This window comes from Pteronotus mesoamericanus, unplaced genomic scaffold (genome assembly GCF_021234165.1).
Source record: "Pteronotus mesoamericanus isolate MK-2021 breed Mesoamerican mustached bat unplaced genomic scaffold, CSHL_Meso_final scaffold_582, whole genome shotgun sequence".
In the NCBI taxonomy this organism is placed as follows: domain Eukaryota; kingdom Metazoa; phylum Chordata; class Mammalia; order Chiroptera; family Mormoopidae; genus Pteronotus; species Pteronotus mesoamericanus.
Window position 1 is genome coordinate 3,907,174 of NW_026555323.1, and position 25,726 is coordinate 3,932,899.

Sequence of the window (25,726 nt, forward strand, 5' to 3'; positions counted from 1 at the left end):
TCTGAGAGCCGGGGGGTGAGACATTCCAGTCTCTGCAGCTTAAGTGCTTTTTTTAAAGCCAACTCAGTTCCAATGGTTATGCTGAGTAAAAGACTTCAAAATCTCAGATAAGACCTGGGGTTTATTGAGTAAGTCAGGCCTCTGAATGATATGCTGGCGCAAACAATACTCATCTCCGTCATGTTGAACTTCGTTTAGGTCATTCATGTTAAAACTTAAAAAAAAAAAAAATACTGAAGAGCCCGTTAGTCACCTATTTTCCTCTTTGGTTCCTGGGCCAGGGGAGGGCGTGTCTTCTCCCAGGATCCCTGTCGTCTGGAGACAGGTTCGGGATGGCATTGAGGGCAAGCTGTGCACGCTGGGTTGCCAAGTGGCTCCTCACCAGGGGACAGCGGCGATCACATAGGTAAAGGGCTATCTTTTGGGCCGTAGGAGTACACGTCAAAGGAGAGGCATTTCAGTGTAGAACCAAGATTCAGACCTTACAGCGGCTCTGTCCCGCACCCCCCTAAACTCCTCTTGGTCCCCAACAGAGCCGCCCCCTCTCTGAGAAGAACTTTGGTCCCATTACCAGATGGTGATATCTTCATTCCTTAGTTTGTTTCTTTCTTTCCAAGGCCTGCTCAGAGGAGTGAAGGGCTAATTGCTGTGGGCTTAACAACTTATTTAATACGTCAGTTTTTCTGACTACATGTTGCTAATCAGTAAACCGTTATCATGGAATTGACAATATGCTAAAAAGTCATTTTTCCAAGGGGGGAGAATTTAAAAACAATATTTGATATTAAAATAGTCCAATAGACAGGCAGGCACCTCTAATGTCTCAGCCCCCATAGTTACATTTTCTCAAACAGAGCCCTATAGTGTGTCGTAGCCTTAATATGTAAAGAGTGCTTATAAATCACTAAGAAATATGAAAATCACCCCTGCTAGAAAAATAGGCAAAAGGCCTGAAAAGGCCATTCATAAAGAAAAAAATATAGCCCTGGCTTGTGTAGCTCAGTGGACTGAGCACTGGCCTGCGAACCAAAGGGTCGCCAGTTCGATTCCCAGTCAGGGCGCATGCCTGGGTGGAAGACCAGGTCCCCAGCAGGGGGGCACATGAGAGGCAACCACACACTGATGTTTCTCTTTCTCTCTTTCTCCTTCCCTTCCCCTCTGTCTAAAAAGAAATAAAATATTTTAAAAAATATAAATAACCAATAACAAAAAGAAATTTAATCTTTGTAGTAATCAAGGAAAATATAACCTAAAACACTAGGTAAATATGACAGCAAGCCACCGAGTAGAAGTCCCAGGGATGGCAAGACAAGTCCGAGAATGCGCGTTGGCGCCCTGCACTTGGGCCCAGCATGCGCTTTGGTGAGAAGAACGTGAGTGTAGAAGTTGACAGGCCTGGCCCCCAGTGCTGGCTCCGCCGCTTACTCTCTGGGAGACCTTGAGTGTTGCGAGCACTGGATGGGAGTGAACACGCCTGGCACAGCCTGGCACATAGCAGGTTGTCATGGGAGCTCAGGTTTAGTCCCTCCTCTTCTTATCCAGCCACCAGTGCGGGCTCTAACCACAGCCTGTACTACTCGGTCAACTTGCCCTCTGGGAACGTCCCACCCCAGAGGTGCCCGGTCGAGAGCCTTTGAGGAAGTTGCAACTGGCTGTGAATCTGGAGAACCCAGAACCTTGGAAACAGCAGAATCCCAGGCTGCTACCTGCAGGGCCAGCTAGATTGCTATCTCTTCAATGGACTGAAATGGAAAACTCTCCCAAGTCTTGACCTCGCAGGTACATGTCTATTCTTTCTTCTTCTTGCGCAACATCCACTTCCAAACCAAAGAACTGCGAGCCAGCATCGGGGTTCGGAAATGTCGTGAGAAGGGTCGTACGCTGACCTGCCCTGGCTTTTCAGTGGCTTTGCTACTCATGCAGACATGTCCCCGCGGCCACAGCCACGAAAGTTCCCACACATCTCGGCTTTCTTCGGAGCTCAGCCCGGCACCCCTGAGAGTACCTGCTTGCTTCCGCGGAACCCATCCTCGATTCTCTGCTTCCCACAAACCTGGAAGTTGAGGCTGGGGCCTGTTCAAAGAGGTGCAAGGCAGCGTTGAGCGCATTTGCCAAAGCTTTGGGGTAAATGCTGAGGGGCACAGGTTAGTGGTGAAGGTCAGACCTGAACCACATGCAGGCCGACTTGCCCGGGAAGAGGAGGCGTCTGTGGGAAAGTGGGTAGTGAGGGAAGACCAGGCTGCCGCGTACGTTAGAGTCGGGACATAGGACTAAGGCCTCAGATGAGCCCAGAGCAGAGGGTCCTGGAGTTGGGGTCCGAGTTCCGACTGGGCCACTTTCCGGCCTGGTCTGACGGGACCTCTCAGTCTCTGTTTCTCCACGTGACTGATGGGAATAAGAGTATCTACTCCATAGTCCTGGGTGAGGTTCCAATGTCGGGAGATTTTCTACAAACAAACCCTTGATGAGGATTTTGAAAGGTTTCAAGATTACAACCCATGAAGGGAGCCCATATGACGTGTCGTTTCTATATCAAATTCTACATTTCTGCATTAAACTATTAGATCGTGGCTCACAAAGGTGCTACGTCACTTGAATGGAGGGCTAAAAAATAGTCATACTCATAATGATCGTGCCGCTCAGGGAATTAGGCTTTTTTCAAAGATTCCTTATGATGGCTCAGATAGCCGATACCACTGACCCCTGACCGTGTGTGCTGATTGCATTTCACTCCACAAATTTCGAGAGGTGGCTCCCAGACGGGGTCCGCGCCCCACCCTTGCGGCTTGTCTGTTCCCATGCAGGTAGGGGCGGCAGCGGCCTGAGGAGTGAGCCAAGCCCAGGGAAGTGCTGCAGAAGCTGGGGAGCCTGTGGGTTCTCTCTCTACTTCCGGTGACACCAGCCTCCCCAGCCTCCCCAGCATCTAGCTGCCTTGGCGTGGTGGGGTGCAGGGGGCAGGTAACACGCACCAGGGTTTGCCCCAGTGAGAGACAGGAGGTAAAGCTCACGACCTTTCTGACAGACAGGCCCCACAGGGCCTCTTTGGAAGATGTCCCATGGCCAAGCACACACCATTTTGTTCCGCAGCTTGGCCAGCTCGGTATTCATTCCCCCCTCTTTCCGTCCTGGGGTAGCGCCTCCCAGGAAGGCCTCAGGGCATGGGTGTTGCCTTGAGTCTTGCTTTCCAGAGAGCGGGGGCCAAAGCAAGAGTCCAGGTAGCAGATGAGCTTGGATAACCTCCGTGTAATATTGCAGAGCGACAGATAAGCACAGGCTCATATTCAGAACTGGTCCAGGGTGACTTTGCCGTTAACAGGCAAAGCTTGCTTTGGAAATGCAGGACTTTGAACTTGAGGAAGAGAGTAGTCATGGAATGATTGAATGAATGAATGAATGAATGAATGGGCGTGCCGCCTTGAACCTTGTTTAAATATGGAGCACTTATAATTTTCGTCAACTCTGTGTTCAGCTGTACGTACTCAGTAAAACATTTAGTAATCCGTTACATGCGGGAGAAATTAGTCTTTCCTGGGTGACCGCTTTTTCCCCTTTTTCATCATCAAAAGTCCCGTGCTGCCTTAATTTCCTTTCAGTCGCTCTTCCGTGCATCTCTTTCTTCCCAGGAGTGTGGCTGTTCTCATCGTATTGTTGGCTTTATTGACCTCCGTTTCATTGACCTCTGTCTTGAGCTCATCTTTATTTCCCAGTAAAAGTTGACATTTTGCCGTCCACATCCGATGGCTCAGTCTGTTCCGTCCTGGCAGCTGGGAAGAAAGTCAGGTGTAAAGCATGCGCCCTCTGTGCCGGCTTTCAGTTGTCACTGAGCTCTCGTCTCTGCAACGTGTGAACGTGGAGCATCACTCCCATTGCCCTGGAAACAGAGCTGAAGAGCACAGCAAGGTTTCCCATACCACCCACGCGCTGTCCAAAAGTCCCCTTGGGAACCTCATTTGCTTTAACATCACTCAGTGTTTCCTTCCGTTGGTCTCTGTACCTCCCTTCGACCCTTGCAAGGGACCATTATAGTGACCCTATTCCCCAAAGTCTCCTAGTTGAGGAGAAAAAGTACAGCGTCCCCACTTATGTAGGTCCAGGTACAACGTCACTGTGTCCCCTGATTGTGAATGTAATAAAATGATAAAATAAAATACTAAATGTGAATGAAAATGAAAAGTGAAAGGATATGGCCCTGGCAGGGTGGCTCTGTTGCTTGGAGTGTTGTCCTGCACACCAAAAGGTTGTAGGTTCGATTCCTGGTCAGGACACATGCCTACATTGTGGGTTCAATTCCCGGTCAGGGTGCGTACGGGAGGCAACGAACTGGCGTTTCCCTCTCACATTAATGTTTCCCTCACTCTCTCTCTCTCTCTCTCTCTAAAATCAGTGAACATACCCTTGTGTAAGGATACCAAAAAAAGGGTACGGGAAGAGGAAGAATTCTCCTGAAACCCCTTCCCAGGTTGACTTTATTACTTTCAGAAACACGTCATGATCAGAAATGTATCTATATTTTCATGTTTTTTCCCCTGGCACTTCACAGAGCTCCAACCAGGCTGTAGACATCACTTCATATTTCCGTTACTTGCATATCAAGCACATTTTAATGTCATTGTATATTCTTTGTAAGCAGCATTTTATATCTTTTTTATAATCCATCGCCGAGGAGAGAGTCCGTCATTTATTTAAGCATCCCTCTATCGTTGGACAGGTAGATGGCTTTCTGGGGTTTTTTTTGTGGTTATAAATAGACAGCTTAATGCCAAAAGCCCTCTCCTAAATTTAAAATTATTTCCCTGGGATCGTTCACCAGAAGTCAAATTACTGGGACAAATAAGAGGCGGAAACCACAAAAACAGCTGCTTTTCATACATATTACCAGTTTGCTTTCCCAACTAGATGAACCAATTTACAATCTCACGAGGTGTGGGTCGGCATATTCACCCACCAGTTCTAGAGGAGAGAAGTGATTTTTTTCCCTTAATTTGTGTTGTGATAATTACTAAAGAGGGTGAACACTTTTCCAAAGTGTTTGTTTTTAAACTGTGTTTTCTCTTTTGAAAATTGCCCCTTTTGCTTTTGTCCTCAGACTTCTGCTTTGCTGTTATCAAGCTAATAATCATTTTAAGTAAAATACAGATGCAATAACCCTTTCTGTGACATCACTCCTGTAAATATTATTTTGGTCTGCTGTTTGACTTATATTTTTTAAAAGAAAATCTTAAATTTTTCCTTCAGAGTTTTGATCATTTGTCTCCGAGTTTAGGGTTTGATTTTCTTCATAATCTGCTTGATAATTTTTAGTACAAGGTAAATTTTTTTTCTTTTTTTCTTTTAAGATTTTATTTATTTTTACAGGGGAAGGGAGGGAGAAAGAGATGGAGAGAAATATCAATGTGTGGTTGTCTCTCATGCGCCCCCTACTGGGGACCTGGCCTGCAAGCCAGGCATGTGCCCTGACTGGGAATCAAACCCGCGACCCTTTCCACAGGCCGACACTCAATCCATTGAGCCACACCAGCCAGGGGCTTTTTTTCCCCCTGAATTGCCAACAATTACCCCAAAACAAAGACAGCATTGACTGGCCATAGGAAGACCAAGAACAGAACAACTAGCAGAAAAAGAGCACAAAACAAGTCGTTAAAAGTCAGTCCAATTATATCCATAGTTTTCTCCGTAAAGGTAAAGAGATGAATTGCTCTGATTAGAAGACCAAGACTGTCATATTAAGTTTTTGCAAAATATCTTTACTGTTGTGCCAGGCCTGTATTATGTATCCACCAGATGCCATCTTTACTCTCGTCTGCCTCCCTCTGCCTTAAGGGGCTGGCCCGTCCCCATAGACTTTGCCTGCGGCTCATGGTCAAGTTCAGCCAGGAGCTTCCGCAGGAGCTGCCAGCATCCCGCAGTGTCCCTAAGGGCTTAACACTGCTCCTTTTACTCTCTCCCGGGAATTCCTTCATCCACTGTGGCTCCAGGGGCTCTGCCTATGCCCCTGTAAACAGTCCCTGTATTTCACCTCCTTGATTATCCTAGTTTAATTATGCTGTCTGCTTCCTGCTGGGGCTGACCGAGGGAACTGCATCCAAGAATGATATTTTTTTAAAGATTTTTTATTTATTTTTAGAAAGAGAAAGGGAGGAAGAAGGAGAGGGAGAGACACATCAGTGTGTGGTTGCCTCTCGCACGCCCCCTACTGGAGACCTGGCCCGCAACACAGGCATGTGCCTTGACTGGGGATCGAACCAGCGACCCTTTGGTTCACAGGCCGGTGCTCAATTCACTGAGCCACACCAGCCGGGCAAAAGTGATATTTAAGTATAAGAAAACCGAAAAATTAATAATCAAGGGGATGGGAAGAGACACACCAGACAAATGCTAACCAAGAATAACCTGGTGTCATTATATTAAGATCGGACAAACAGAACTGTTACGGGAAAAAGCATTACGAGAGCTAAAGAAGGTCACTGCATGTTGATAAAAGATTGGGTTCAACGTTAACATGGCCTCAAAACGTATGAAGCAAAAACGTGTTGCAACTAGAAAGAGAAAAAAGACAGACACACACACAAGGCAGGCGATTTAGCAGACCTCAGGTATACCGGGTGGATAAAACAGCAAGAATCAGTAAGATTGGAAGACGTCGCAGTTGATAGGTTAGCTGCGCTGTGCCTATTGGGGTACGGCACCCAACAACTGAAAAATGCGTGCAGTTTCCTTTCGAGCACAAATGAAAATTGGCCACCTGGTAGGATGCTCGGCAAGCCTCAAGGCATTTTTAAGGATTGTGGCAGACCAGCCTGCTCTCTAACAGGATGCTTAAGAAATCAAAATTTAAAAGGATAGCTAGAAAAGGCTCCTACATTTGAAGATTGAGAAACACTTCTAAATTGCTCCTGTGTTAAAGGGGAAAAATTGTAATTTAAACTAGGAAATACAAGTGGATGATAATAAAAATACTACCTATCCAGCCCTGACTGATGTGGCTCAGTTGGTTAGAGTGCTATCCTGTAAACTGAAAGGTTGCGGGTTCGACTCCCAGTCAAGAGCACATGCCTTGGTTGCGGGTTTGGTCCCCTCTCAGAGTGTATATACGAGGCAACTGATTGATGTTTCAACACTTCATCCAAATCAAGATCGGAGCTTAAAATTCCTAGGTCAGCCCATGTGTCTTTGGGACCTGTCTGCTGTGGCAGTCTCCCTTCCTAGCCATGGGAGAGCATATTCTTGTTTATTGGCAAAGCTGTCACCATTTAATAAGTATCAGATTCTAACTTGCACAAGGACCATTCTTCACTTAAAAAAAAAATTCCCAGGTCATTTTCCTGGCATGGAAAATACTACCTTTTTTAAAAAATTAAGTTTATGGAGGTGGTATTGGTTAATAATATAAGTTTCAGTGTACACCTCTGCAATAATATAATAACACATCATTTGTATAAAAGTCAAGTCTCTATCAGTCACAATAGGTTTGACCCCCCTTCACCCTCCGCGTCTGCCCCCTCCACTTCCCTTCTGGTAATCACCATATTGCAGTGTCTACGAGTGTTTGTTTGTTTGTTTCTTTGTTCTTCTGTTGCTTTCTGTTTTATTTCCCACATGAGTGAAAGCATATGGTTCTCTTTTTAGTCCATCTGATTTATTTCGCTTAGCGTGGTACTTGTCTCAGTCCACCCATGTTGTCGCAAATGGCAGTATTTCATCCTTTCTTATGGCTGAGTAGTGTTCCATTGTATGTATGCACCACGTCTTCTCTGTCCAATCACCAATCAAAGGACACATAGGTTGTTTCCATATCTTGGCCACCATAAATAATGCTGCAGTGAACATAGGTACATGTATCTTTGTGAATAGTTTTCCAATGTTTGGGGGGTAGATACCCCGAGCAGGGATTGCTGGATCACAGGACAGATTTTTTTGAGGCCCCTCCATGCTGTGTCCCACAGCGGCTGCCCCGGTCTGCATTCCCACCAGCAGCATCTGAGGGTTCTCTTTCCTCCATGTCCTCACGAACACCTGCTATGAAATTACCTTCTTTAAAGGGTTTTCTGGCTACAAGATCATAGGGAAGATTCTCCCATCTCCCCTGTTTCATTTTTTTTTTAAATTTATTTATTTGAGAGAGAGATCTGTTCATCATTGCACTTATTGATGCCTTCATTGGTTGATTCTTGTATGTTCCCCGACTGGGGATCGAACCTGCAACCTTAGCGTATTTGGATGACGCTTCAACCAGCTGAGCTACCCGACTCAGCCAGGTCCCCTGTTTTACATCTGGCTCTGGTGGTGTGTGTGTGCATATAGGTACACACACACACACACGTGTGTGTACTCTTCCTATCCTTGCCAGGCCATTCCTAAAGTCCCTTTATCTTCCTCCCTCTTGCTTGCCGTTTTTAACATGCATTTTTAACTATGTGTTAAATTTATTGAGTAAAGGTTGGCATTTCTGCGTGTGTGTGTATACAGTATTTCATATAACAGCTTTATTGAAATACAGTTCACATACTATAAAACTCACTCTTTTAAAGTGTTCTTGTATATTTTTATATTTTTATAAATAAACGGAGCCTTTTTTATTCCTTCCACCCAAACTTCTGCATTAAACTTTGTAACTTAGGTTCGCTGAACTTCAGAAGGAAAAAACTTCCACCGGAGTGTTAGACTAAAACAGATTTCTCGATTTTTCTAGGCCTTTCTCTCTCTTTATTGTGTTTTGTCCAAAGAATTTCCCCCTGGTGTTTTAAGTATGGAGGTAGGGGAGAATTAATAAGTACTTTATTGTTAATAACTTCTCTAATTGCCAAAGGCTTTCAAAAGTATTAGAGCAGAATTTTTAGTCTAAAGGGACCTTTCCCCCAATTCTATCTGCTGTCTCCAATTGCAAACCCCCCTCTTTTTTTTTTTTTTTTTAAGATATAATTTATTTATCTTTAGAGAGAGGAGAAGGGAAGGGAGAAAGACGGAGAGAAACATCGATTGGTTGCCTCTCCTGCTGGGGACCTGGGCCTGCAACCCAGGCATGTGCCCCGATGAGGAATCGAACCAGTGATCTTGCACAGTTTTTGAAACCATGCCCAGCACACTGAGCCGCGCCTGTGAGGACCTTCTCCAGGATTTTCAATGCTTAATTCAAAATGCCAGGGAATGAAGAGCTTCATTACTGCCGGGACTTTCCTATGGGCAAGTGTATCCTTAATTCTGGTTCTGTCTTTGCGTGATAGGAGCGATCCTGCTTAGTCATTACGATTCCCGTTCACCGAGGGAAGTGCTGCGCTGAGGATAGGGCGTGATGATAAAGCCGTTCTTGGCAGCCCCGAGGGCCTTAGCTGAGGATTCTCTCCGGTCCGTCACAGTCGCGGGGGGCGGGTCCGGGGCAGGGGGCGGGGCTTGCTGGCACCACCTGGAGGCGGAGTCCTGCTGGGGCATCCCCAAGGGTTTCCTGCGCAGGCGCAGGACTCTGAGGCGAGAAAGCCGAAGAGTTTGGATTTGGACCCTTTGTAAGGCTCCCCTCCTCCTGGAAGTGAGGGAATTAATTGTATTAGTTTGGGTTTTTGTAAGGGAACGTGAACAGGCATGCTGTGTGGCTTGACTACTAAATAATACATGTTTGTCAAAGGCTTGGCCCAGAGCAGACGGACATTCTGAAGTCCTCCTGCTTTGCCCTCGCCGGGTGGCGCTCCGTGGATTGGCGCGTCGTGCTGTGCAGAAGGTTGAGGGTGTGGTCTGAGCACGTTTGGGAGACACCCGATCAATGTTCTCCCTCTCTAAACTCAGTAAACGTGTCCTCCGGTGAGGATAAAATATAAATAAATAAATAAAGCCCTCCTGCCTCTGAGAGCAGCTCTGCTGAGTGGAGACTCGGACCTGGGTCGGGGGCAGCCCTTGATGCGTTCTGTCTGCTTCCTTCTCGATGTTTCCACCCCGACGCGTTATCGTCTCCCCAAAGCAGGCGCGAGCTCTGGGGCTGTGCCGCCACCTCCCTGGCATCTGATCCTTCCGGCCTCTGTCAGCTGGGACTGCGGGTTGGGGATGTCATGCGGTGAGATGCTTATTAGATTTTATTCAACACTGTGTAACAGCCCCTTTGCCCTAGTCACTGTGCCCAGGGTTTTACTCTCATTAAATCACTTAATCCCCCAAACAACTCTATAAGGTCAGTGGTATTATTAATACCCCCACTGTACAGACGAGGACACTGGCGAACAGAGAGGTTAAGTCGTCGCCCAAGGCCACACAGTTAGTGGGGGCCGAGGCCGGAGTCAAGCCCAGACCACGTGCCTCCAGGGTCCTTGCTCTGCTCGCCAGGTCTGTCCCCACGTGACCACATTCACAGCATTATTTCTCATTGCAAACGTTTGGAAACAACCTCAGTGCCCGTGAATAGGGGACTAGCAGGTAGAGGACGCCTCTCTGATGCAGCAATGGAAAGATCGCAAAGATGCATCGTCAGTGGGAGAAGTAAGATGCCAGGCGTGTTGATAAAGGAGACAAGCGGGGCGTGCATTCCTGCTTGTTTGGATAAGAAGAAAACACCTCGGGAAGGATGTGTGAGAAACGGGAGACTGGGTTGCCTGTGGGGAGCGAGGTGTGGCCAGGGGGTGGGGCTGAAGGCAGACTTGTGCTCTATTCCGTTTAGTTTTGGACTTTGAGCCATTTATATTTATTGCTTATTCAGAAATAGCAATCGAAAGCCCTGAGTACCACAGATTTTTTTTTTAATCCTCACCTGAGGATATGTTTTTATTGATTTGCGAGAGAGAGAAATATCAATGAGAGAGACATCAATCTGTTGTCTCCCATATGCACCCTGACCAGGGATCGAACCTGAAACCTATGAATGTGCCCTAACTGGGGATCGAACCTGCAACCATTTCGATGTACGGGACGATGCTCCAGCCAACCGGGCCACCGGACCAGGGTCCAACTACCATAGGTTTCTAATATATTTTTCTTTGGCCATACAAGCACTTTGTTCATAGCTTTTATAAATTAAACTTATATTTTCTAAAAAAAAATTATGTATGTGAAAGGTAATACACGCTGTGGGTTTTGTAAATAAAAATGAAATCTCCCTTCTACTCCTGAATCCCTGCCTTCCCTTCAGTCCCCTCCTTCCGGTTTCTTGGAATTCATTTTCCCCAGTTGTGTTGAGATATAATTGCCATACGGCACTAAATAGTTTTAACGGGTACAGCATAACGACTTGTCTTACGTGTCTTGTGACATGAGTACCACAATAACTTTAATGACATCTGTCATCTCAGATGGACACATACCACCACCAACAAAAATTTCCTTACAATGAGAACTCTTAGGAGCTACAGTTTTGGTTTCCTGGCGTTCTTCCTGCTCTCTCTTCCTCCCGGCGGGGCGCGTGCTGATCCTGAGCTCAGAGCTGCCCCTCTGGTTTGCCCCTCCAAACTTACATCTGAAAATAAGGGTCTAATTTTGGTGACTAGGCCTTTGGTGGGGGTTTTCGGCGACATCGCAGAAGTCTAAAATACATCTGGACTCCAATTATAGCCCGCAAAGCCCTTGGTTCCTGTTGCGTAGTCAGTGTGCTACTGCCTTAATTACGGTCCGTCACTCAGTAGTTAAGATGCCCAGATTCCTTGGTGGTTTTGAAACGCAGCTTCTTTTGACCCCGAGGGAGGCAGGATGGAGGATGATTCCTGCCCAGGGACTGTGCCTCTACCCTGGCACCTCTATGAGGGACAGAGGCCTTTGGCCCGGTCGAGGGCCCAGAGATCATCAAAAGCCTCCTCGGGGAGGTCTTCTCACTTTTATGGGCGGGCTGCCTTTCAGGGAAGCTGAAAGAATGGAGCCTCATCCTGTACGGCACGGCGGAGCACCCGTACAACACGTTCACTTCCCATCAGTCGCGCTCCCGGATGCTGGAGCTGTCCACCCCGGAGCTGGGGCCACCCAAGGCCGCTCTGTCACCGTCCCAGGCTGAAGCTCCCGAGGAAGAAGAGGACTACACAGGTAATGCGCTTGAATCCAGGGGACACGGCTTGCTGGCCTCTGCGAGTCCTGGTTTTCCGCCGTGGCCCTGCACATGCGGGGCTGCTTCTGGCTGACGGTGCGGGTTAGGATTGGATGTCTTCTCCCTGTCCTGGAAGTCGTAATAATGATGCCAATTTGCACTCACACAGCTCCCTCCTCCCACGGCTCTCCTAATATTTTACAGAACAGTAAGTATGCTTCAGACTAGTAAGTATCTCCCCTGCTCCCACCAGGCCGCGAAATCGAGGTTCTCTATGCCCAACCAGAACCGGGACTTGCCCTGTGCTCGGTGAGACTCCTCAGGGGGTACCCCATCTTCTTCAGGAGGTTCCCACCGCACGTCTCAGCATCCTGACACTCTCTCAAATCCACCCACTTTCAGTCCTTGGGGACCAGGATGGGGGAAGGACCAGGGTCCTGGCGGGGGTCCCGGGATGGTTGGGTTGAAGGAACACAGTTGAGAAAGAAGCTGGCCTGCAGACCTTGACTGGCCTCGAGGGCTGCGATGGAGACCCAGCATTGGGTCTTAGGACCGTGTGTCAGTAGATACATGAATGCTACGCGAAACGGCTCCTGTAAAGGCGCTTCGTTGCGGGTACTTCGCCCCAAGCCGTTCCGTGCACGGCCCTGGCGCTGGGCCGCCAGCAGCCTCCACCCAGACGGCCGCGGGGAAGGGCCTCAGACGTTGCCCGTCGCGATCCGCACGTTCTGTAGAAAGCTGTCCCTTCCCCCCCTACCCCGAACTCTCCCACAGATTTGTGAGAAACTGAGTGGTTCTGGTTGGGCATATGTTCCTTAGCTAAATATTCCAGCTCCGTGATAAATGATGGGTGCTATCCAAGACTATTGATGCTTTGAGTTATCTAATAGCTTCTGGGGGAGAGAGAAGGTAACACAATGGAGCATTCCACCAATACATCTCAAACATAAATTATGGTCGATTCCATTTTACATTTCTCCTACCTTTCCTTTAAAATGGACCATTGAATTATGTATGGACTAATCTGCTCTGTTTCCCCTGGTGATTTATACACCATGGCAAGATTCAGTAATTATTAATAAATGACTGGGGGTTTTTTTCCTCTTAAATCTGCTACTGACTCTAACCTTACACTGTCCTGGAATCTCACTATAAGACTGGCCCGCTGCCCAGATAACTCAGTCTTCCCAAGCGCCGTCTAAATGGATGGGACGGCGGGGGTGGGCATGCTCTGTGGGATTAAGGTGTGTTTCTGCTACTCAGGGAGTCCCCTACATTCTCAGGGCAAGTGGGGAAGGTGGGCCGGTAGCACCTAGAAGAGCCAGAGAGGGTGCCGCGTGGAAGGCGAAGGGAGAGAGGGCTTCCAGGAGGAAGGAGTAGGAGAAGGAAAGGGGAGAAGAGGGAGAGAGAAGGGGGGGCAGGAGGGGGGGGAGGAGGAAGCAGCCCAGTTAGATCCAAGGCTCAGTTAAGAGGCGTATGGGATGGGGCACCTCGGAGGGTCCCCCTTGGAGAAGCGTTTCCATCTCAGACAAACCCAGGCAGAAGGGGAGGTCGAAGTGAGGCGATGACTCTTAACACCGCTTTGTAGAGCGCAGCACGGAGGCGAGGGGGATTGATTGAGGCGGAAGCTTGCAGGGGTGACTGAGTGGGGGAGCAGAGAGGCTTCTGGGAAATGCAGAGAGTTGGTCCTGGGCAGAGGGGGCGTGGCGGTGACGGGTGCAATACCAGGGTCCGGCAGCAGGGGGCGCCTGAGAAGGAGGGGACGCCCCGCCTGCCTCCAAGGTAAGGATCCCAGGACAGTAGTGGGTAAGAGTCTGCCAAGATGATCGGGGCTCCTATGGGGTGTCAGGTGCCTCGCTGGAGCCGACAGGAGAGCTGCCCCGGGGAGGGCGCAGCCAGGAGGCAGGGCGGCAGTGGTTGGCCTCTCAGCTAACACGGCCCCCTGAGCCACGGGTCTGAGGAGACGGCCGGAATTAGTCTCTGGACCGACAGAGGCAGAAGGCCAAGGTCGTGGTGGAGTCCGGGGTTCCTGAACTAAATCAGGATGTGAAAATCCAGCCTAGGGGTGTGCTGCTAAGGGGTGGAGAAGCCTTGGGGGTTCCGGCGAGGAGGACGGGCAGCAGCCACTGCGGGCCGAGCGGGGGGCCGCGGAAGCCCATGGCCACGGTGCTGAAGGTGCAGTTCTTGGAGACATTTCAAGTGGAGAGCCATTCGGGGGAGGGTGCTTACAGATGTTTAGCTAAGCATCCTTGCAGAGTCTTCCTGACCTTTCCCGTGTTGGGGGGCTGGACGCGGCCGCTTACCTATAGACGCCCTGTCAGGGTTCTGCTGCTGTTGCGGCTGCGCGCACCCCGGCCTTGCACGGCGCCCCCTTCGGGGTTACTGACTAACCGCTGCACTGTAGAGAGGCCCCAGCGGAGGGTGGGCAGCGGGATAAAGTCCACGCACATGAACCAGCAGCTGCAAGCACCGCTCCACGCCCTGCCCCAGGGCCATCCTGTCCTGGGACATTCTAGAACATTCTGTGTGGAGGTGGGCAGGACACCTGCACTTTCCCAGTTTCCACACACTCTCCTTTCATCCTTTCTCTCACCCTCCTTCAGCCTCTCTGCAGATTTTTATTGGACACCTTCCCATGACAAACGGCTATGTAGGTGCTGGGAACATTGCAGAGAACATTCTAGACCGAATCCTGCCTGCCTTCTCCTATGCCAAGAAAGAGGGGGGAAATGGTCTCTCTCCTCTCTGTCCCCCCACATCCCCTTAAGAGGGAGGACAATGTTAACTTTATGGAGCAAGACCGACCTGGCGACTCCCGCCGATCAGGGAGAAGTCGCCGCGGAAGCAGTTGGCAGGTCCGCGGGGTCATGCTGGTTGGCGGGCTGCGAGGAGCAGAGCCCAGTGGCCAAGTGCATGTGTTTTCAGCACAAATGGGGCAAGGAAGCAGGATTCCTGAGGATAGCGCTGTGAATGGAGTGGGCTGATGTGGGCGACATCAAGTCAAATGAGACTTGACTTCCAACAGCAAACAGTCGGGAGCTGGGGAGGGAGCCGGGGGGGGGGGGGGGGGGCTGCATGATGTGCGTTGAGCTTTGGACGGGTGGGCCCGTGGGGCCGCTCCAGCTCACCCCAGACCAGGAGGCGCACCCCCAAGGACAAACGCTGCTTCGAAAGGGGTTCACAGAGGGATCCACAATGAAAACTTTGGAAATATCAACAGCATCAAACCTTCGGGGAGGGAAGCAAAATAAACCGGCCTAACACTGGGAAGGTCTGGAAGCCCTTTCAAGAGGCATGAAGAGGGCTTTGTGCACCTCAGCAAAGGCCCATTGTGGGTGGCGGAGAATGGGGACTTTTGTCTTTCCCTCCCGTCCCCATGAAATGCTGGTGGCCAGCAAATCACCTCCTCTTTGCTTCTGAACTCACTCCCACCCCCTCCAATAACTAAAACCTTATAGACGAGGGGTTTTTGTTTTTTTTCCTTTTCTGAAGACTCAAAAGCCTTCATAATGGCCCGTGAGGCCCTCTCTGCATGGGCAGGCTTTGCTGAGCTATTTCCAAGGGGCGGAGGGCCAGGGCTGGGGATAAGGGGAGCGGTCGCATCACAGGGTGGGCTTGGGCACGCCGTGGTCACGTACGTCAGGCGGGGGAGGAGGACACGTGTAGACACAGGGTAGGCTGTGGTGCACCCAGAACGAAGCCCCCGGGAGGGCGAGGCTTGCTCCTGTTTGCCCAGCTCCCTGCGTTTCTCCCCATTGCTTCTGCAACAAGACACACGCCCCCTGCAGTAAACTGGGGGGATATGGGAGACTGCTGAGGGCCTGAGGGAGGAAGGCGCAGAATGGGGGGGTTGCGGGAAGGGGTCGTCCCCACACACCCCAGCCCCACCAGGGTCAGCCGGACCCCGGGGGCGTGAGCGCGTGGAAACCCGTCCTGTTGCCGTCCCGTCTTTCCTGCTTGCTTCCCCGGGGGATCGCCGCCGCTTGTTAACAGCTGCCCCTGCACCCTCCCCGCCCCAGGTGACATTGCTCGTCCTTTAGGATGCAACGCAAAACTGCTGGCTGGTCCCAGCATTGCGACGACCCAGGGGCCACGCTGAAAAGGTTGCCTCCCCTGCCCCCATCCCTGCTTCCCTTCTGTCTCTCCCAGGGTCCCTCTCGGCACGGGTCTGGGTCCCCGCCCACCGTGGGCTCCCTGGCCTCGGGCTGCCCCGTCTGGAGCATCAAACCCTGTGACGCTCACCCTGACCAGGGTCACTGCTCCCCCGGGGCCAATGCCCACGGGGGCGGATGCCCAGGCTTGTGGTCCGGCCATCCAGACCCACAGGGCTCCCCGCTGCACCCCCCGCCGCTGCCTAGGGAAGCATCTCCTGACCCCCCGCCCCAACACAGGGCCCTGGGGACGGGATTTCACGGAGGAAGTGTCTGTGCAGCTGAAAGAGAAGAATGCTTGTTTCTTTAAGGTGTGTGCCATCCGGAGTGTGGGGACAAGGGCTGTGACGGCCCCAATGCAGACCAGTGCCTGAACTGTGTCCACTTCAGCCTGGGGAGCGCCAAGACCAGCAGGTAACAGGCGGGCGCGGCCGTCTGTCCGCAGGCGCGGAGCGCCCCGCACACCCCGGGCACCCCTGAGGAGGAGCTCACGGGATGCCCCCAAAAGCACATCCCGCTGAGGTTCGCCGCTTTGAAATGCCATCAGTTCCAGTAGTATTTTGGTCCCTGTCACACAAGTATTGTCTGTCCCCGACCGAGAAGCCAGCCGTGGCATCATGGCGCCTGCGCGTATAAGCTTTTTCTGTCCAGTTCGTTGAACCCAAATGGGCCCCGTTGAGCACGCCCAGGCCGACTGCTTGGGGACTGGAGACGGATGTCATTTTCGTGGCCAGGACTGTTGGAAAAGCCAGGGCTGCGGGCGGTACGGGGAGCTCCTGTCCCTGACGGCCCCCCGCAGGGGTGTGGCCGGGCATTGAGGGCAGGCCTGAGGTCACAGTGCCCTGGGGGGCCCGGGTACAGCTGCCCTCCCCTCACCCTGTGCAAAGGTGGCCAAGCTGCAGGCTTCACTGCCCGGGGCCCTGGGAGTGGGGGTGTAGGGTGGGGTTCCAGGAGCTGACGGTTCTAAAATCCACTGCCTCCCTGGGGCAACTTGGAGAGCACAGGTTTCCCAGGTTCTTATCCTCTGCCCTCTGGGTGCATTTAGGAACCGCCCAACTGTTCAGTAAGACAAAGGGTGCCAACGGTTTAACCTTCACCCCTGGGGCCTTTGTTCCTGGGAGGCTGGAGGGGCCTCCGCGTCCTTGGCCTGACCGAGGCAGGCGCTTGAGCTGCGGGTGCTGAGCCGCCCGGGCTTGGCTGACTCAGAAAGGCCCTCTTTGTTCCCCCTCCCCCAGGAAGTGTGTGAGCGAGTGCCCCTTGGGCTACTTTGGGGACACAGCAGCGAGACGCTGTCGCAGGTGCCACCGGGGGTGTGAGACCTGCAGGGGCAAGAGCCCGCTCCAGTGCTTGTCCTGCCGCCGCGGGTTCTACCACCACCAGGAGTTGAAGGCGTGCATGGCCCACTGCCCGGCTGGGTTTTACGCCAACGACAGTAAGTGCATGTCACCGGGCCCCTCCCTGGGCTGGGGTCCCCTCTTCTTGTCGAAGTGTCCCGCCCTCTGCTTCCTGTGCACTCTGTCCTGAGAAAGGACCCCTGAACATGGGAGGGAAGGACAGGCAGCGAAATCAGAGGCTTCAGGCCTGTTCGTTAACAACCCGTCACACACCAACCAGAACGTTCCAAGGGACACTGAAAGGAGCCGCGTAATGTGAGACATCTCACATCCACCCACCAGTCAGCGTCCCCGGCTGAGGATGGGCAGAGGCGGCTCGGGCCTGCGGCTCTCGGGTCAGTGGGATTTCGGACGTCGAAAGCGCAAGGCCTCCCAGGATGCCCTGCTGTGGGTCCTGCACTTTCTCCTCCAGGAAAGGCCATGCCGTGTGCACGGGCCAGGGGAGCGTGGGGGATGGGCAGGGCAGAGGGGCTGCTGGGGAGCCAACAGCAGCTTGGGGGGCGGAACTGGGGGAAAGGCCCTCCCAGGAAGAGTTCCTGAGCTGAAGCTGCGTGTAAGGGTGGGCAGAAGGTTTGCAGCCCCCCGTAAGTGAAGAGCAGCCTGCTGGCCGGAAGGGTCAGGTTAGTCTGTGGGGTGTACACTTGCCACACAGCGACCACACACACTCCGTGCAGAGGCTGATGCTCCCCTGGTCTCATGGACGGGGAAGCAGCCGAGAGGCGCCCCAGGCCCTCCTCTGATGCTGGCACCGCAGCCAGCTGTCCTCGCATTCCGCCCGTCCCGGGACGGCGGGACGGTGGGCCCAGGACCGTGCCACGTGGCGCCGACTCAGCTCCCCCCCGGGGAGAGGCCAAGAGAGGGTTTGGGTTAAACTGATGGAGGGTCGTTCTCAAACAAGTCGGAAGGAGCTGCTGCCTTGTTGCTGCTGAGCGTGCCGGTTGCAGGCCTCCTGCGGGCCCTCTGCTGTCCCGGCACTGCGGTGACAGGGGACAAGAGTCAGGGGACAAGGCAACCCTGAAAGGCAGACAAAGCCAGCGAATAAGCCAGGCTCCAGAAAGGAAACCAGTTGTCATTCGAGGTGCACATCTAGGCCTTCGTGACACCTGCCCTGAGCTGCCCCAGCCTTGTTGTCAGGGTGGAGGCTCCTTCAGCCCCACCCGGGTCCCAAGGCAGGCAGCAGCCACCCTGGGTGACCCCACGTGTCCTCACGAGCACCTGTGACGCATGCGTCATGCCGCCTCTGGGTCCTGAGAAGAGGCGGGCGGTGTGGTGAGCAGCCCTTAGCAGCCAGGCCCAGAACACAGGTGGCGTTGACGAGATGCCAGAGGGAACAACCTCGATCATGACCTAGGCCCCTGCAAGTAGGGAGCAGGCCACCCAGAATTTCCCCAGGAGGCAGGCTGGGTGTCGTAGATTCGCGGTGCTGCGCATGACCACCAGGCCTTCAGTAGAGACCCCTGGAGGACACTGCAGGGAGGTCAGAGGCACTGAGTCCCCTCCCTGTCACATGCGTTCAAGCGCCCAAGTCGCCTGCTCCGTCAGCCAGGAACAGGCTTCCGTCCTGTTGAAAGAAGCGGAACCCGAGCCTGTCTGTCTGGACAGGGAGGCCCCCCAAGGTTGTACGAGGACTTTCATTAAAAAAGAGGCGAGAGACCTGTCATTTGACGCCGGGGCTCGCGGTCCCTCTGAGGCCTCAGGCTGTTTTATTTCTGCATCTTCCATTCGCGCCGCCCAATGACAAGCGGCTCTGCCAGCCCCGCTTTGGGACAATGTCGCCGGAGCCTCGTCGGTCCAGACCTGAGTCGCATCCGTGCCCGACTCTGTTTCCCTCGCCTCCTTTTCCCCAGGTCAGAAAGCTTGCCTGAAGTGCCCCGCGAACTGTAAAAAGTGCGCTGATGAACCAGAGAAATGTACCGTCTGTAAAGAAGGATTCAGGTAAAACGCTTTCTTCGAACCTCAAGACCGGTATTTCTGCTGGCTTTGGTGTCTGTTGTTAATGTGCCCCCTTTGTGCAAATTTTGACTGAAAGCTAAATTTCCAGAAGCCTTTCAGGGTAAAGGCTTCTGTGGTCCTAAGACTAAGAGTCTGTTCCAGTTGGACTCCGGTTTTCTCTCTTCTGTCAAGCTCAACACGCGTCTCCTTTAAAACATGTTACTGGGTTAATGATTTCCAGTGGAATATGCTGACGTGTTTGTTTAGCCCAGTTAATGCGACTACCCTGCATTTAGTGCAACCGAATAGTCATTACGTGTTCCCCCAAGTTACTGTCTGGAAGCTTAGGTGATGTTCTGTTCAAAGTGACGCTGTGAACTCTCTTGCAGTCCAAAAACAGAGTCTGCATTTTTTTTTTAATCCTCACCCTAGGACATATTTATTGATTTTTTTGAAAGAGAGAAACGTCGATGTGAGAAACGTCGATCGGTTGCCTCCCGTACACGCCCCGACTGGGGATCGAACCTGCAACCCAGGCGGGTGCCCTGAACGGGACCCAACCCACAGCCGTTTGATGTACGGGACGACGCTCCAACCCACTTAACAAGCTGGCCGGTGTGGGTCTGCGTTTTAGAACAAGAGAAGGGTCGACTTCCTGGTCCCTGCTCCTGGAGGAAAATTACTGGAAGTCATAAATCTTCGTTTCCTCATTTGTAAAGCAGGGACATGGTGTCAATGTTCCATGTGAAGATGAAATGAGATGAGATCGGGCCCAGAACAGTGCCTGAGCCGTGGTAGCTTCCCCATAAATGATTTGTCATATTTTAAGTCTGAGGTGGCAGCCTGTTTGGGACGCAGGACGAAGAACACCTGTGGATGGACAGGTTTCACACGTGCCATTCAAAGGCAGGTTGCATGGAAGAACGGGAGCGAGGGCACAGACAGGAAGCTCAGAAGAACTGGCTGGGCCATTCACGTGTGTCTGTTGGCTGGGTGTTGCTCCGCAAACCAAAAGGTCGTGGGTTCGATTCCTGGTCAGGGCACAGGCCTGAATTGTGGGTTTGGCTGGTCAGGGCACATACGAGAGGCAGCCAATTGATGTTTCTCTCCTTTTCTTTCTCTCTCCCATCTACTATCTCCCTCTAAAAAAAAAAAAAAAAATTGGCTGGGGTCCCACCAAAGGGAAGTTGGGGATGGGGTCTGCCGTCAATGCTTCTTGCCCTGCAGTGTGTCCAGGCTTCCCCGCAGCTCCTGTTAAGATGCAGTTTCTGACACCAGACCTCTGAGTGGGGGCTGGGACTCCGCCTTTCCAACAGGCCGCCGGGTGAGGATGCTGCTTGCCCCGGTACTGGGGGTTGGCACCGCCACCTCAGCCCTCCTTGGCCTCCCTTTCTTCCAAATGCCGCCAGGACGGACATGCTCCGCAGGGCCGATTTTTGGGGGGCAGCCTGCGAAAGAAGAACGCTTGACAAACACCGTCTTCCAGGGCCGTCCGCCCACGCTGCCTTGTTTAATCTCCACAGCGACTCTGGATGCAGATATTAAAACGTCTCTCATTTTTCTAACGCGAGAGAAACAGTTTCCCTAGGAGGCACGGGGGGGTCCCCCTTTGCCTGCCCCTCTCCCCCAATCAGGCTGAATGAAGATGAGGGGAGAAGCGTGTCTAACACCCCAGCCTGGGACGTCTGGTGGAAGGACGAGGGTGTTAGCTGGATGAGGCGGGGCCAGTGGGGACAGGATGTAGTGGAGGAAGCAGTTCCCCAAAAGATAAAGGGGACAGAGAGCTGGCCGCAGCTGGGGGCCTAGGAGATGGGGCTACAATGTCCCCTCTGACCAGGGCTCCCCAGCCCCAGGCTGGAAACGGAAGGTGTCAAAGGCGGCTTCGTGGTTCCAACTCACTGGAACCCCATCTGCCAGTGGGGAAGTGCTGGAGGGTCCCAGGGACCTCCTTTCTGTGTCCCGTGTGCCCCGCGGGCCAGAGGAAGCCAGCCACCCACCTAGGAATAGTGTCGCAGGGAGAAAATACAGCAGCCACAGCAACGGAAGCGGGGGTTTTTATCGTCGGTCGTAATCCACAGAAAGCTCCCTTTTATGGCCCAATATCCTCTTAAACTGTGGCTTCAAATCATCACTATCACGTTCCAGTCGTGCGAGCAGCGAGCCGCAGGCTCCTGCCACCCATCTCTTTAGGGGGACAAATGCAGGGAGGATTTGCGTTTAAAGACCTGATTTAACTGCCGGTCAGCCGCGCCTGGCTCCACGAGGAGGAAGAGCCCTGGGCATCCGCTGTCCACGGGGACCCACCGCCGTGTCCCCCTGAACGCAGGTTCCTGTAGGCCCGGCCCCGCGCCCAAGCTCTCGCCCTGTGTGTCTAGTGGCAGTCCCATTTACAATGTGAGCATCAAACCTGGCGTAACCTTGGGAGCTGAAGAAGTCATCCTGGCTGACGTTTACTCACACTGCTGCCTGCCAGGCACCTTTCCAAGATTTTGCCCTGGCTGGTGTGGCTCTGGATTGAGTGCCAGCCTGTGAACCAAAGGGTCGCTGGTTTGATTCTCAGTCAGGGCACATGCCTGGGTTGCGGGCCAGGTCCCCCATAGGGGGTGCTCGAGAGGCAACCACACGCATGTTTCCCTCTCTCCCTTCCCCTCTCTCCGGGAATGAATAAATTTTTTTTTAAATCCTAACAAAGAAAAGATTTTACGAGTATTTGCTGATTTAGACCTCAAAGCCTCCCTGCTTTGCAGGAGCCACGATTGTTCCCATGAACAGGAGAGGAGAGGTTCGCTGGCTTGCCTGGGGTCAGGTTGCACAGCTAGGAAGTAGCAGGCAGGACCATGAGTCAGGGGGAACCAGGGCCAGTCTCCTCCCAAATCCATGCACCCGGGAGCTGAGAGAGGAAGGCGGGAGCCCCGTTAGGCAGAGCCTGCCAGGTCCCAGGAGTGCATTTGATCTCAAGTCCATTGTGAAGGGCAGAGTTGGAAGCCGGTCCAGGTTTCAGAGCCGGTCTTGCTAACCCTTGGCAGGGGCTTGGAGGCAGTGAGGCCAGGCCTACCTGTCCCCAGGGGTGACCCACACATGCTCAAGGTCTCCTCTTGGGGTTCAGGTGCAAGTTTGATGAACGTCCGTGAAGAGAAGCCATTGCAGACCAGGAGAGAACGTGAGGACTTGGCCACGTGCGCCAGAGCCCAGGCTACGGGGCTTTGCGGGTGAAGCCTGGTCCCGCCGGCCACCTGCAGGCGGAGGGCCTGCCTCAAGGCGCCGGACGGCCCCGCCAGCCGCTCGCTTCAGAACGGCCTTTCAAACGGCTTTCGTTCCGCTCAGAACCCTGATCGGCACAACGAGCTGTGCTCTGGCAACTTCCGTTTCCTCTCCTGAAAAGCATGTGAGGGCAAATCGCAGTTTCATTAGACCGTGGAAGGGATGTACTAACAACCTGCCTCTCTTTTGGTTCCCCTTCCGACAGGCTTGCGCGGGGCAGCTGCATTCCAGCCTGCGAACCGGGCACCTACTTGGATTCCGAGCTGATCAAGTGTGGGGACTGCCACCCCACCTGCAAGACCTGCGTGGGTGAGTGCATCGCCTGCACGGGCTTCGTTTTCATTGTGCCGCACAGTCCTGCAGCCTGGCTTGCCCAGGTGGCTGGCTCCCCTCCCTTGAAACCGAGAAAGCCTGAGGACGTCTCGGGCTGCCGTGCGTTTTGTAGCGTGAAATCACCCAGGCACCGGGGTGGGGAGGGAGGATGGTTTACTGTTTATGGGCATGAAGTCGGAGTTTGGGGGGGTGAAAAAATTCTGGGGGCAGGTGGATGGTGGTGTAGGTTGCACAAGCAAGTGAACGTACCTCATGCCACTGAGCTGCACATTTAAAAATGGTTCACATGGTAGCCCTGGCCGGGTGGTTCAGTAGGTTGGAGAGGCGTCCCATCCACCCAAAGGTGGCGTGTTCAGTTCCTGATTGGTGCTTATACATGGGCTGCGAATTCGATCCCCAGTTGGGGTGCCTACGAGAGGCAACAGTCTGGTCTCTCTCTCCTTGCGCCCCCCCCCCACTCCGTCTCTCTCTCAAATCAGTATCTTCAGGTGAAGATTTTTAAAAAATGCTTCACACAGTAAATTTTACGTTATGTTTTCACAATTTTACTAATTAAAAAAAAAAGCCACCAGGGCGCACTCTGAGCAAGCAGCCTGGGTTTCCAGGCGGCACAGGCGGTCGCGCAGGGCTGGGGGGCGGGGGTGGGGGGGGGTTAGGGGAGGGCACCTCGGCCCCTTCGCTCCGAGATGCAACGCAGTGAAGGAGCCTTTCAAAAACATTGCTCTCCTTCTTTGTGTACCTATCTTCCCTTATTCTGAACACTTTCTGCAAAAAAGAAAAGGCTTCTAGAAGCAATTTTACGTGGATTATCATTCCCCGCCAGGACGACGGCGCAGATGTCTTCCAGACAGCGTTTATGCAGAATGTGCTCGTTTTATGGGGCCGCGTGCTGCGACTCATTTGCGCGCGGGTGTGAGAGCAGCATTAGGAGTCTGTGGGCTCGGATGCTTTTCCAGTGAGGTCTTCTCTTGACTCTCCTTCCTGACCCAGCGTTTCGGTCCTTCTGAAAAACCCACGAGGAATTCGGTCTCTGCTAAATCACAGCTGCCATAACCCGGGTGCTGGGGAAGGGGGTGTGAGGGGCACGCCCTCCCGGTGTGGCCGCGTGGCCCCACGTGGGCGCCAGCTGTGCTTTCCGGGCGCGGGGCGTGCCTGAGCCCTGGCGGCCTGCGGCAGGCGCCTGCGTGGGGGGGAGGGGCCCCCTCCTGGGACAGCGCCCCCTGGAGCTGGGCATTGGGTGCGGCTCTCGGAAGCGTTCTCAGCTGCGGAGGTCGCCGCCGCAGATTTTCCCAGCGGTCTGCCCTGTTGCCTTTTCATCTTTTTTTTCCTTCTCTGTTCCTCGACTCTAAGTTTAGCCTGTGTCGGTGAAGGGGCGCCGCCTCTGGGCTGCATTTCAATTTCATAGGCGCTCGAATGCCTGAAATTCGGGTGTCTGGTTTTCTAACGCTTTCAGTGTCCATACTGCAATTTATTTATTCGTTTTAGTCGTTCATTTCTCATTGTGTCTTTTGCGTTACCCTTTATCCGCCCTATCCCCCCTCCCCCACCCCCCACCTGGCAACCACCACACTGTTGTCCTGTCCGTGGGGTCGGGGAGCGGGACCCGCGTTTTCCTGCTCTGAGTCTCTGGGAGGCTTCCTGCTCCACGTCCCCTGTCAGCTGCACCTGTCCGCGGGTGCCACACCGCACCCCCTGGAGGCTCAGGCCCGCGGGCCTTCCCTGCACTGCTTCCCAGTCAGTAGCCACTGCTGCCCCCACCGGGCCGGGCCTCAGTCCCCCCCCCCGCCCCCCGGGGCTAACAGTGCCCCAGGACAGTCATCGGGTAGGTGACTCCCTGGGGACAAGCCTCTTGCCCATCCTCAGTCCAGGCACCCGGCAGGTCCTAGATGTGATCACTAGGGTCACCCAGCTGCTGCGGCTGGTGCAGGGGACCCGTGGGACGGGGAGGTGCCTGGCTCGACACACCCACCTCTGGCCGGCGGACAGCGGGCACCTGCCATCAGACGCTCCTTGGGAACGTTTAGTGCCGAGGGGACCCCGCCACACACTTGGGGTAGGAATGGGCAAACGAACGAGCAGGTACACACACGGCACGGTTTCTTCCTTCTAGAGCCGGGGCGTCTAGCAGCCCAAGATGGCTGAGAATGCAGCCCAACACACACCGTAAATCTGCTTAAAACCCTTTCTTTGCTCATCAGTTTTCATTAGTGCTTGTGTGTTGAAGGTGTGGCCCCAGACAACTCTACTTCTCCCAGTACGGCCCAGAGACGCCAAAAGGTTGGACACCCCTGTGACCAGGGTGTCCCTCGGCTGGCCTGCAGGTGTTCCGCTGTGGCCCTTGGCCTTGCGTTCAGAGCTTCCGCCACTTGTGGTCGCCACTGGCCACCCCATAAGCCCTTGGCTGTTCATTTTTGTTGCTGAAAACGTCCCGGTTATCTGTCAACCGAACACCTGCCAACACCGTACCTGCCAATTCTCTTCTTTCATTCTTTCCCCGCCTCCCTGTACAAGGTTGTAGCCAATCGAAATAGGGCACATGCCACAAATATGACCACAATTTTGAATTTCCTAGAGAAGCAGGTGAAAATAATTACCCCATACCTTAGATAACCCAACGTATCTAAAATACGATTGTTTCGACAAATCGCTGACATTAAAAAAATGAGTAT

At 53.1% G+C, this 25,726-nt stretch overlaps 1 protein-coding gene and 1 non-coding gene across 2 annotated transcripts in view; both read left to right on the forward strand.

Annotated features, from left to right (window-relative positions):
• PCSK6 (proprotein convertase subtilisin/kexin type 6) overlaps positions 1 to 25,726 on the forward strand; it is a 127,429-nt gene that overhangs the window by 97,628 nt on the left and 4,075 nt on the right. The window contains exons 14-19 of the mRNA XM_054561923.1: positions 11,806 to 11,985; positions 12,156 to 12,194; positions 16,449 to 16,551; positions 17,373 to 17,569; positions 19,379 to 19,466; positions 22,930 to 23,033. Of these exons, the coding sequence (XP_054417898.1) occupies positions 11,806 to 11,985; positions 12,156 to 12,194; positions 16,449 to 16,551; positions 17,373 to 17,569; positions 19,379 to 19,466; positions 22,930 to 23,033 (711 nt within the window). The remainder of the gene's footprint in view (positions 1 to 11,805; positions 11,986 to 12,155; positions 12,195 to 16,448; positions 16,552 to 17,372; positions 17,570 to 19,378; positions 19,467 to 22,929; positions 23,034 to 25,726) is intronic.
• LOC129061307 (small nucleolar RNA SNORA24) lies at positions 7,159 to 7,289 on the forward strand. Its single transcript, XR_008528138.1, has one exon. It is a non-coding gene; the product is annotated as a small nucleolar RNA SNORA24 (small nucleolar RNA).